This window comes from Cydia pomonella, chromosome 2, assembly GCF_033807575.1.
Source record: "Cydia pomonella isolate Wapato2018A chromosome 2, ilCydPomo1, whole genome shotgun sequence".
NCBI classification, from domain to species: domain Eukaryota; kingdom Metazoa; phylum Arthropoda; class Insecta; order Lepidoptera; family Tortricidae; genus Cydia; species Cydia pomonella.
This window is the reverse complement of record NC_084704.1, coordinates 15,437,587-15,451,169: the sequence shown is the minus strand read 5'-3', so window position 1 is coordinate 15,451,169 and position 13,583 is coordinate 15,437,587. Positions and strand designations below refer to the sequence as shown.

Below are 13,583 nucleotides of genomic sequence, written 5' to 3'. Positions count from 1 at the left end.
ATTTTGTAGAAACACACACTGGGATAAAATTTCAAAGAATAAACGTATTGAAATAGAAAATAAAATTAACCGAACCCTTTTAATATAATATCCATTGAATGTAAAGTTTAAAAGACATTATCTCACAATTTAACCCAATCAATTAAACTATTACCCCAACTAAAAAATACTTTATTGTCAAAAGTCAGGATGTAGCTTTTGTGAACCTAATAAATAGCTTTATTGTTATTTATTTATGATGGCTGAGCTTTTTAATTTGCCTAAAGCTTTTAGGATCGGAGGGGTGTAACCGGGGTAATGTTGTGGCGGTTTATACATATAATAATAAGCTTTAAAGTTTTTTTGTTACTTCTTTGACCGTGAACCGGATGTAGCTGGTTTTTTTTTTAATAGGAATTAGGTAAGATAAGAATTATATTTTAAAGCTGCCTACCATTTTCACTTATACGATTAGCATTTTTAAAATGTACGTCAAGTTGAGATACTTAATATAAAGATTTGGATGAAAACTTTTTTATATGTTCAGATGTTTATTAAATTGGATGAATCATACTCTGTTGTCTCGTTAGAACAAATTCGTCTGTTTTTGTTTTATTTTTATTGGAATAAAGTTAATAAAATAATATGCAAAAATGCAAGTATACGAGAAGTATAATGTATCATTATCAATAAAAATAAGGTAACTGGTTTAAATAGCAGTTTATTAAAGTGCCTATTATACCTAGGTCCATAAATCACATTATAATTCGCAAATTTGTCAAAGATTTATTACCCATTGACTATCAATAACAAACAAACAGCTGCATTACATTTGTCGGCATCGACAAACTATACCGACCACGACAGCGGAGGGGGGACAAAAACTGCACCCGACTTAATTATAAAGAGACAAGAAACGCCATCAAATAGCCATTCCCTCAATCTACGCTCTTCTGTTAACACCACTCGTCGTCTCACCCTTTCTAACGTATGTGAAAAGGAGTGAGCAGGCTATAGTTTTGTGACCCTGCCTTCGAAGGGGCGTTGTCTATAAGGTTCAGATTGACTGGGCGGTCTCTATCCAGTTTTTATTTGGCCGGTTTGGTTATTTTCATTTGCAGTCGCAGCGCGCGCGCGGCCGCCCGCGTCACGGTCGTGGGATGACAATCCAGTGTACCCAAATAAGATATCTGTACTAGTGCGATTCTAACCTGTGAACTTGTTGATTAGATTCTAGCTCAATTGACACAGTGGACTGGTCATGATTTGAAGACTGCCGGACTTCAATGTAATGACAAATTAAATTAAAGTTGGACTTACAGATAACTTAGAAATCCGTGATTTATAGACTTGACATCTAAGGACCTTACGCAAAGTGTTTGCTTTACGGGCATGTTTTGAAAAACTGTCCTCACAGGACTGGTGTATAGACAGTAAACAATGTCAGAACTTCGTGGGTCGCCACCTCTAACGCGGAACCTGGAGAACGGTTTCGGCGCGCCGCTGGCCGCGCTGAGCTCGCTGGCGGAGGCTCCGCCGCCGGCGCCGAACCCGCACGGCATCGACCACATCCTGTCGCGGCCGGTGGGCGGCTCGGTGGGCATGGGCGGCATGCTGACGCCGCGGCTGTCGCTGGCGGCGGCGGCGGCGGGCATGGCGCACTACCTCCAGCACAAGCCGCTCTACTGGCCTGGCTTCCAAGGCCTGGTATCCAACCCGATGGCGTGGAGAGACCGGCTGCAATCCAGTAAGTCTTTTTAATAATCAACAAGAAGCCTCTAAAGCAGATTTTGTTTTTTGTACCTTCTTTTCTTCTGCATAATGTATGAAGCAGATATTAAATCCACGACACGCACTATAAGTACATATTTATAGGGAAGGTAGGTAAGGATACCTACTTTAAGTTTTAAAACAATAAAAAAAAAACATTGCTAATATTCTACCTACTTCTACCATTATAATAATATCACCTACACGTTTTCCACTGTACCTGTAACGTTCTTAATGGGCTTGATATACTATACATGTCACAAAAACTCATGGTATGTTATATTGTAAGTATTTAATAAAACTTATATGAAAATATATTATTTTATGTTTGACAAAAAAAAATCTCAGTTGTTGGCAAAGATTAGGTGACCTTATTTCTTAAGGAATATTAGTAGGTTATAATAGATTTAAATAGTTGTAAAATGTGTTATATTTTCATTTTATGAAGTCAGCTATTTTAAAAAGAGGCCAAAGTTTATTTATAAAAATGTCAGTAAAATAAAATATCGTAAAGTTTTCACGTCTTCAATTGTTAAAAGAAATAAAGACATCAACGCGCCCTAATGCTATAAATATTACAATGTAATAAATACCTCGATAATTTTCGTGATTCATATGTATTATATGGAACTCAATACAAATGTTCAACTTTATTAAACAAAAAAAAAACATTCAAATCATGTAGTATGATTAACTTTTTTTTTTAATAAACGTAGGTACTATGCTCTATTGAGTAAACAAATGCCTTAATCTTTTATAAATCAAATAGGTAAGTATTCACATTATTTACAAAGAATTATACCAATATAATAGTTAATTTCACATACACGTCTTACATAAATATCGAAGCCAACATGGCACGCGCGCTTCCGCCGCCGTCGGGCCACTTCCGGCGTGGCGGCCATTTGCGGAGGCTTTACGGCTGTTCCCGCGCGGAATGGATGTACATTACTTGGCGAAACACGCAACAAGATATTTGCCAATTCTACTTTGATTGCCTCTTAAGTCAATGTTATACATCTATATATTGAATAATTGTAGATGGGTAGATAATCAATTGATAATATGTAATCTGTTCCTAAAACTTTATAATAAACAGTATTTTGACTATAGTTATAAGTATCTATCTAATGTGAAGTTTTATCTTTAAAACATTTCTAATTATTGTTATAACATTTAAAAGGCTCTTATGGGTTTTTAGAGACTTATTTGTGTTTTTTATTCTATCCACTACCGGTTTATGAAGTTTTTTATTCAACTGCTTTCTAAAAATGTGCCAACACCACAGAAATTTCATTTTGCATCAAATTGGTTTCACATTTATGCTGTCTATTTGCACCGTTACACATTGAAGTACAACAAGGTCTATGATTCTTAAGTATGTTAAGTACACTACACTGTACTTCAAATCATTTGTATATGTGACTGTTTGTGTTCTAAAAAAAAGTACAACACCTTTTTGCGTTATGGGCCGATTTTTTATTTGTTGTCGAATTTCTTTAGATGTCCTCATTGTGGGAGAAATATATATGAAATCACAAATTTCTGTTGAGTTATTAAAATCTCATAGATACGTTTCCGTAACTCTGAAAAAGATTATTTAAGAAATACGGTGAAATCACGCTTATACTGTTCATAATAGGGTACTCTATCTACTCGTATGCACAAAATTTTATCGAACGTGACAAAAAAATAAAATCGGCCAAGTGCGAGTCTGACTCGCACAGGAAGGGTTCCGTACCATTATCTATAAAAACGGTCACCCATCCAAGTACTGACCCCGCCCGACGTTGCTTAACTTCGGTGATTGGATGAGAAACTCGAGATTGGAAAGAAATATTTATTTTATTCTGTTCTTAGTATTTGTTGTTATAACGGCAACAGAAATACATAATCTGTAGAAATTTCAACTGGCTAACTATCACAGTTCATGAGATATAGCCTGGTGACAGACGGACGGACAGTGGAGTCTCTGTAATAGGGTCCCGTTTGACCCTTTGGGTACGGAACCCTAAAAACGATAACATATAAAAAATCGACCCTTATTGTGTTGCAAATTAGATAAATTTTATAGTTTCTTCAAAAATATAATTAACTACATTATTACTGGTTTCATTGGACAACTTGTCTCTAATACAGTATACAAAACAGCGCATGTTTCCATACTTATCTAACCTTTCGGTATTATAAATTGCGATTAAAGAGCATATAAAAAATTGTACCTATGCATATTCGAGGGAATAAACTTGGTACGTAACACGGACCAAAATATAACATACTTATAATATATTGAGGCTGTGACTGGAAATATATGATCTGATTCGAACTTTAAGATACCTACCTCAAATAAATCGGACCGTGTTTGTTTGTCGTACCTTTGTTCTAATTATAGTAACAGCTCGACTTTTTATGAAACTCAAACTCAGATAAGATTAAAACAGAAGACTACATACTCCTGATTCTAATTTGATTACCTATAGATTGATTGATTAATTAATTAATTACAAAATTAATATCAAAAAGTTATAATATTGAGTCACACCGTTACGCTTACTAACGCTAATAAGAATAAAACTTGATCAAATTACGTCGTAATCGCACTAAGCTCATCCGATTACCGCGCGATACGGCGCGATACGGCGCGATATCCGCAGATAGCGGTTATTAAACTCGCGCGTATTACAGCTTTAATGCGTGTAATCGGGTACTCGAGATACGCGTATAGCTTTAATTAAGAGTCTCGGAGGGGGAACTAGATAGTTTTTACTTAAGGGGGTGTATAATTAAACTTACCTACAATATTGTTATGTTATTTATATCAAAGATAATTTGTTTATATGTATTTAAGGAAAGTACAGTAAAAAAACCGGTCTAGTGCGAATTCATTTAATTCGCACACCGAGGGTACATAATGATAATATAAACAAAAACACGAAAGACGTTTTACCAGAAACAAAGTAAGTATAATTGTGTACAGTGCCATCTATAGGCAATTTGACTAAATATTTGCACGACGTAATATTTATATGTATGTTGGTTTTTTCAGAGATAATTCTTTATTATTAAGTGAACCGACTTTTTTTTTTATAACAGGAGATGCCTTTAGTGTAATTTTATACAAATTTTAAGTATAATAATCACACAAAAAGGTCTAAAAGGTCATATTGCAAATAATCGGAAATGTTTTTTGTGAATTAAGTTAGCATGACAGAGGTCTGGTTATATTATCTGTAATATATATGATAGTGTTAATGTGGTGTATTTTCTACTATAAAAAAAGTTTAGGAATGTACAATTTAAGCTTTTTAAATGATACCCCACTTGACCTAGTAACTAGTCTGAAATTTTGCCCCCTTTGGCATTTTCCATAGTTAATAATAAATAAAAAAATAACACTTTCAATTCGCCTGGAATAGCCTACTCGTATTATTCATGATTATTCCAAATCGATAGCGTAAATAGTTCTCGAGATATTTTGGGATGCGACAGGCGTACGGATGGACAGAGTCGCACCATAAGGGTTCTATTTGTACCTTTTTGGTACGGAACCCTAAAAATGATTATTTGACTGTACTTACTGTGACAATTATCATAGCTAGTTAGTATATTTTTTTTGAATAGTTTCCTTCTAAGTGAACGTTGTAGTGGATGATCTACTTAGAATATCTTTTTCCATATTTAGACGTATTTTAAGGGCAACCGAGAAACAAGATGCTAGGCTATGACGTAGCACATCTTGCTCCTCTCGTATGGAAATGTTAAGTATTGTTGTACAAAATTGTAATGAGACTTTGCTTGCGCTAGCGTGAAGTAATAGTATATTACAATACAAGTGCGAAAAATAGGAATCATGTGCTAATTACCTATTCGCACATGTATCGTACAACGTTTTACAGTACATATGGCCCTTTTAATATTCGACATAGTAACGTAATATGCTAATTTTCGTACTAGTGCGGTAAAGTAGCACCATATGTACTGTAAAAATTGTTGTGTCTAACACATCTAACCCTAGAGCACATTTATGTATGGCCAAAGACAATTTGAAATAGAGGTGGATTGGTAAAGAAAACTTTGCAGCCACAGTAAATATACTGTCATCTTTCGACACATGATTAAAACTTTTAGAACGCCATTTGACTCTGATCCTTATTCTCTCACTGATATGTGTTAAATTTGTTAAATATCAATAAGTGGCGCCATCTAATAGATCAAAGGCCAAAGGTATGGCGGCATCGTTTCGATCGATGGCACCACAAACTTTAGCCGATGCTCCGTAAGATGGCGTCACTTTTTGATATTTAACAAATTTAACACATATAATGAAAGATATAAGGATCAAAGTCAAATGGTGTTCTAAATCATGTGTCGAAAGATGGCAGTAAATTTACCGTGGCTACAATATTTTGTTTGACAATCCACCTCTGTACAGCGTTTTCATCCTTTAGCGTTCGTTGTGTCTAAATTCTTTTCGTTGTCTTGTTTCTGATCACTCTGTCACCCTTGTAGGTATTTATATCTTTTATCAAGTAATAAAAAAAAGAGTGCTATTGCATGTATTTCTAGCTGTAGCTTATAATTTTCAAAAAGCTACACTCCGTCACATTTTTCGGGACAACAAGACAACGAAAATAATGTTGACCCAGTAGCCATGGGTACCAAAACATAATTATAGCGATATATAGGATCGTTCCTGTACACATCAGTACCCCTAGTGTAAATTTATTCGATAGCGAAACGTGACGTATGCGTTTGTGTTAAGTCTCATTTAGTATGAGATTTAGAAACAGCGCGCCACGCGGAACGTTTTGGAAACTCAAAATCCCACACAAAATGAGACTTAACGCAAACGCGTACGTGACGTTACGCCATCGCATAAATTTACACTAGGGGTACTGTCTCCATGTCATTTTCACAGATACTTATGTTCTAAGGTGCTTTGGGGTAGCTTCAAAGGCGAGATAATTTTGAAAATTGCTAATATCTACTAAACCATTTCATACCTTGACAACATTTACGCAACTGAAACGCTTACCAAGGCATTGCTTATTGTTGGTACAGTAGATAGTGCTTCTAGTTTAGTAGATATATGCAATTTTCATAATTAGGTTTCGAAGTTACGCTAATGCAGGTTATACATATAATCAAACACGCCGTGATCAACGCCGACGCCAGGCTTTGACTTAATACCCCGTTCACATATATTTCAGTAGCATTCCAGTTCAGTGATCGAATCCAACACTGAACTGGATCGAATCGTTTACATTAATTCCAGTCATTTTCATCATCCAGTCAATTTATGGAGACTGTTGCCAAAGAACCAATACGTTTTCACTATTTAACGTTTAATTTAGCACTGGATTGACGGTCTATATATTATTCCAGTGGCGCTGGATTGGCCGAGCTGGAATAAAAATGAAAGCCTCGTTCCAGTCACTAGACTGGAATGATTATATTCCAGTGCCGGGTCTCATTATTCCAATAGCCTTGCAGCACTGGATTCGATCACTGGACTGAAATAAAGGTGTCATTCGGATGGTGACTGCAACAATATTACGGTTACTATGGTACTGGAGTAGCAGTAACGCGGACGGTGTCACTGCCAATCTTTTTATAAAAATATTAACAGATTGCAAATTGTAATCGCGGCAGAAATGCAGCAATCAAGACTCGGAACCGGTTTTTTATTCATACAAAAAATACCGGTATTATTACGTTCTTTTTCGTTCTTTGGTTTATTATTTCATTCTTAATGGGACAATCTAATAAAACAAAGTTGTTTTTCGGTTCTGAGCCCTGGCAGCAATGACATGAACGCAACTTTACAAAGTTTTCAGTGGCATTGCCTTAACACTGGGACAGTACGTACACAGTCGCTATCCGAATCTAACCTAAATATGAAGCTAATTCAAACTTAAACCTGACATCAAAACGATATCTAAATGGTGTCATTTTGTTCTCATTTGCCTGCGCGTCTCCTTCGCGCTAATGCATGTATGGACAAGTCCGAGTGAAATGAACGCATGAATGATAACTAACTGGCATCATTTAGACATCGCGTTTTCAGGTGCACGGTCGAATGGGCCTCTTTGAGCCAGGACATGGCGCCGTCATGCTGTTTGGTCATTTTAACAAAGCGTCGGTGCATATTAACTGTACCCCTAGTGTAAATAAATTCGATTTCCAAACGTGACGTACCCGTTTGCGTTTAGTCTCATTTTGTATTGGATTTCGAAAGAGCGCGCCAAGCGGGACGTTTTGGAAACTCAAAATCCTATACAAAATGAGACTTAACGCAAACGCGTTCGTCACGTTATGATGTCGATCAAAGTTACACTAGGGGTACCGATAGCGGTAACGCCGCGTGTAATGCGTGATAACAAAACACAATTATTGTAGACAACACTTCATTTCATATTATTGAAGGTTGCGTAAAAGGGAAATCCACATCACGACTGTATTTTCTGTAATTTGATAAATAAGTCGGTTAGGTAATAGGTGATTTTTCAGAGATTGGTGTTTTAGGTACAGTCACGGACTTTAATTGTTGACCCATTTAGGGTTCAAGCTAATTTGATTGTAAATAGTAATGGTATGAAATTACCTATGTATAGTGTATGTGTAAATAAATAAATAAATATTATAGGACATTATTACACAAATTGACTAAAGTCCCACAGTAAGCTCAATGAGGCTTGTGTTGTGGTTACTTAGATAACTATAGATATAATATATAAATATTTATAAATACTTCAATACATAGAAAACACCCATGGCTTAGGAACAATTATCCATGCTCATCACACAAATAATTGCCCTTGCCAGCTTTGAACCCGGGACCAACGGCTTCATAGGCGGGGCCACTACCCACTAGGCCAGACCGGTCGTCGTATAGGGCTCAACAATTAAAGTCCGCATAACCTAACCATACCTATTACCTACCAAGTAACTTAACGTTGTATTGTCTACCTAATACAAGCTTAAAGGAATATAAAGATCAGGACTTTATCAAGATTGAGATATTTTTTTATGAACATCAACGTTACACGTATTACAAAATGGTTTTAATTACGATTTTACATTTGTGCACCACCCAGACCACTTAATATATACAGATATATACCAGTTACCTTCCAAAGCCTCATTCTCTAAAATTATACAATTCAATATCAAATTAGAAGCGTTCATCTAAAAACATTGTCCAGCGCCGCCTCATTCAAACCAAACCTTAGACGGAAAATTTAATATTCGAGAACATTCGGTTATTAATTAGCGCGAGGGCGCGCTGCGGCCGCGCTGGGCTCGAATGAAGTGGGACACATTTTTTTAATGACCCCCACCCACACCCCACGCCCACATCCCCCGTGCATCCCATATGTCGCCACGAATTAAAATTTCAGCCTCCAAATGCAACTGTTCTTTGTTTTTTTTTAGTTCGGAGTTTCGAACACGGTGTTTATTTTCTTTTGCGCGCACATACTTGCACACATTATTTACCTACCAAATAATTATATTTTTGCCCATATAATACCCATACAATGCCCAAATACCCAATCAAATATATTGTTGTGTTTATTAAATTCCGGTACCTACATGAAGGTTCTCTGAAAGAGATCGCATTTTAGCGATAAGAGCGCCTCTTGTTTACCTCTTCTTAATGTGCTGTATTCTTTGTATGGTTTCTGTATTGAGGTGTGTAATAAAGAGTGTTTGTATTGTTATAATTTTTAATACAACGAAGTACTACAACGAATTTACATTAAATATTTTGACAGTTACTCTACGTATGCTGCCACGTTGTAACATACAATATCTTGACATCCTAGTTTCACTTAAACACAATTTACTGTATTCATAAGAGCCAGATATAAAATCCTCACGCACCGCCAACAAAAAATCAGCATAACAATTTTCTAACAATTACCTCGAAGCAATTATAGTACGGTCCGCATAAAGACCACGCAATCTCGCCCGGCCTAATGAAATTAAATTAAGCATAACATAATTCCCACCCCCACCAAGCCAGGGGGAGGGGGGTCGGAACCGCACATTTTCGCTTTCCCCCGTCTTTCTTTTTCGGATGATATTCTGAGTGTGACCTTGTTTCTACGTAAAATGTAGTTAAATGTTGATGTTGGGTAGGTAAATTGCGAAATTTTATTTGAACAAGAAGAACTGAGTTTTCACTAAGTCGCTTAATGGTAATGATTTTAAAAACACATTTTAGAAGTATTATTTTTTATCTTTCCGACAAATAATATTCTTCACGGTGATGAAATTAAAATGGCAATAATACTTAGTGAGGGAGCACAAAGCCTTTCGGTATAAGAACATGAAAGATAAGCAGTAGCAAAAGTAACCTACACAGTACGTAATCCCATTAAATACCTTTAGGATTGGCGTCAAAATGTATAATAATTGTTAATTTCGATGCGTTTTTCACAAAATTTCCGTGCTAACAACCTATCACGATACAAGTCGCTGCCACGTGTCAATGAAATACCCCAAAATATAAATGTCATAACCTAATATCGAACTCATCCGTCAAGCGGCAAAAGAAGAAAGTCAATGGAACGAAGCATACACGCGTTTGACAGATACAATATTAATAATATCCAAATCCATATTAGTAGGGCACGATAAGGGCGCTGATTTCATTAGAGAGCATTGTGGGGTACATCGCACCCTAAGCATTCCGATACGGGCAAATGGAGTGATTGTTTTGGCGTGATACGGTTTGCTGTTATTTGGACTGTAGTTAATGTAATCTAATGTTAAAGCAAGGAAATTAGAGGAATCAAAAACACTAATTCTTCAAACATATTAACCTCGTCAAGGTTATCTTCATTTGGGTTTGTATGTTTTTGCTGCTTAATCTTTTACACTTTTCTCATAACACTGGCTCGTAAACGATGTTATAGTATTCCAGCATACTGAGATGAAATAAGCTATATTATGGCCACAGGCGTAATAGGTTTTTTTTGTCACTAATTTATACGAACCAAGTAGGTATAAATGATTTTTACTACTTATTAAAATACTGATGTTTATACTCTATGTTTATTGTTCATGTTTTAAAATATTTAATTTGATGAATTTAATAGCCGTTTAAAATATTTTCACACAATTTTCTACTGTGGCTGAATACGGACAGGTCCGAGCCTTCGATGCCTAACCTGTCAAAATATGACAATATGGCAGATGTCACCGTATTTAAGAATTATTTCACTTAAAATTAAGTTTTTTCTTCGTAAGTGTAATGAAAAACATTTTATGTAACTCCGGGGGTAAGAATATTGCAAACTTGAGTCGTTAATGTACTCCAGCCTGCGAATGTCGTGCATCGGAAGAGCTCGTTTATAATATTTCACTTACTTCCCTCGTTGCACAATTACTATTACTACTATAGATAGTTTATTTTAGTATATTGTAATTTATAAATGAATTGCATGTGTGTAGACAAGTGAATTGATACATATGTACCACTATGTACGGTTGTAGAGAAAATAATGTCTTACAACATCGCGCCCAAGCGACTGATAGTGATAACACACCCTCACAGGTGTGGTGAGGGCTTGCATGCGAGCCTCCAGGGTTGCTACATCACTAGTCAAGCGAAGTCTTTTCATAAAAAAAGAATAGGTTTTTGTTAGGTATATGTACTTTTCAGTCTATTGATGGATCGTAAAATATATATAAGTACCTATTATTAATTTTCCTATTAGTAATTACTTATCCCTCGAAGGCAAAATAGGCTGAGTTATAGTTTTTGTTGCACGGCACGGAGATAGAGCGACTAAGTGCATAAACTTGGTACTCTGTCTGTCACGTGATATTATATTCTTTACATTAACTTAAATCGCTGTTATATGCATATAAATTAGCTTCAAGTTGATTTTTTTCATAGACAGTTGCTTCACTTAAGTATCTAAGTCATGATTTTTGTGGAATTAAAAACAGTTTTGATTGACGCTGAGTGCATAAATCAAAAATGAAATATAATTAGCCGAGAGTTAACGAAGGTCACCGTTTCAGCTTGGGCAAAAAAGCTTTCGTATGTCCGAATGTTCTCCACCGCATGCCGATTTTCGTGAAATTTCGTGCGATTTGATAGTTAAGTAGATACAATTTTTCCAACTTTTAGTTTTTTGGAAAATGTTATAAATGGCGGGAATGGGCTTACGTTAAGGATATTAGCGTCAGTAGACTATTGTGAGTTCGAGGTGATAATGACTCGACGAAGTATTGTTTATTTTCACATGTTCAAGCTTATCGCGTGGTCTATAGTTCACAGAGCCACTAGTTATTTTGTACAGTAAATGATGTTAACATAAATACAATAGGTCAATAAACTTGAATATTTCTGCGAGTTGCCAAACCGCCCAATCGCGGTGCCAGCGCTTTGTAGAAAGTTGAGATCTCACTGAAGAAGTTAATTTTTTTATCCAATCGTGAACGTACCCAATCTGTATTTTTTATAAATATGAAGTTGATGGGTGTCAACCCTGCGCGCTACGTGTTGTAGGTACACGTATCGCGTACGGATGCGGCGTGTCGTCATCGTAGACAATATGGCGGATGCTTATCTGCTTACATTGTACGACACGCTAGCGAATTTCGCTTTTCAATTACAACATTAACATTGTAATGAGGCGGTGACAATGTTGCATGTCAGCGGAGAACAACGCCGCGCCCTAACTGAGCGAATAACGCAAACGTGATGCGTGACTTTAAAAATATACCAAGGACAATTAGGCATAGTTGCAATCAGATATATCGGTGCAGTAAAGGTACTCAAAATATCTAAATATGCAGATACCTTTTTTCTCGATAATAGGCTTTTTCAGATATTTGTGGACACCTTAGCTACTTAGATATGGGGTAGCAACTACGGACTCCCAAACTGACTGGACTGATTTTCAATCCGGCCGGCAGATTTTGACCATAATCCGGTCGGATCCGGCCGGACCGGATCATAAATGTCAGTTTCATTTTTCATTTCATCATTTCAGTCACATAGATTAGAGCATCGAGGAAGAGTCTGAACGGGACGTATTATATAGTTTGAATCAGCAATTTACAGTGGCCATAGAGTATTCGTCATCAACCCAAAAAACATAACAATCTTATTATGTTCTCCTTTATAATAAGTCTTTCCTCATACCTCACACTCCACTGGAACTTTCTATGTAAATGTATACTTGTGACAAGGGCATGAGTAATTTAAATTCTGGCACATAATTCTGATTATATTTCGCAAACTGCCCCACTCGGGAACTCTTAACATTAACTCTCTACATCTTATTAGCGCTCTATACCGTACGCGTTTTAATTCCGGCGTCAAATGAAGCCACTTGTAATTCCCCTACGCGGCGTAACGCGTAACGGCGACGCGCGAGTTCGCGATATGTGCGAACTTTACGCAGTAATTAGTGCGAACAAATGTAACAAGCTTCTTTGAGGTTTACATAGGGTTGGCAATAGCAGGGAAAAGTTGGCGTAGCAAACTTTAATTAATACTTGAAACAATAATATTAAGATGGTGGGTTAATGAATAATACATGAATTTGGTGCATTCATTAATATGATCGTACTTGTAGTACCATTTTATAATTATTGCAAGTAATAAGAGCATAAATGCGCCAGAACACCACCGATTCAACCCCAATGCTGATCAAGGGAAATCAGATTGAACAAGTGGCTAGCTTTTGCTATCTGGGCAGTATTGTCGACCAGAGTGGAGGAACGGAAGCTGACATTGAAACACGAATAAACAAAGCCCGAGCCGCATTCAGCCAGCTTAAACCTGTGTGGAACTCCTCTACCCTGACGAG

At 36.5% G+C, this 13,583-nt stretch overlaps 1 protein-coding gene across 1 annotated transcript in view; it reads left to right on the top strand.

The window, feature by feature from the left end:
• The first annotated feature begins 1,223 nt into the window (after positions 1–1,223).
• Positions 1,224–13,583, top strand: part of LOC133534495 (homeobox protein Nkx-6.2) — a 62,678-nt gene continuing 50,318 nt past the window's right edge. The window contains exon 1 of the mRNA XM_061873648.1: positions 1,224–1,726. Coding sequence (XP_061729632.1) covers positions 1,420–1,726 — 307 coding nt within the window. The 5' untranslated portion in view covers positions 1,224–1,419. The remainder of the gene's footprint in view (positions 1,727–13,583) is intronic.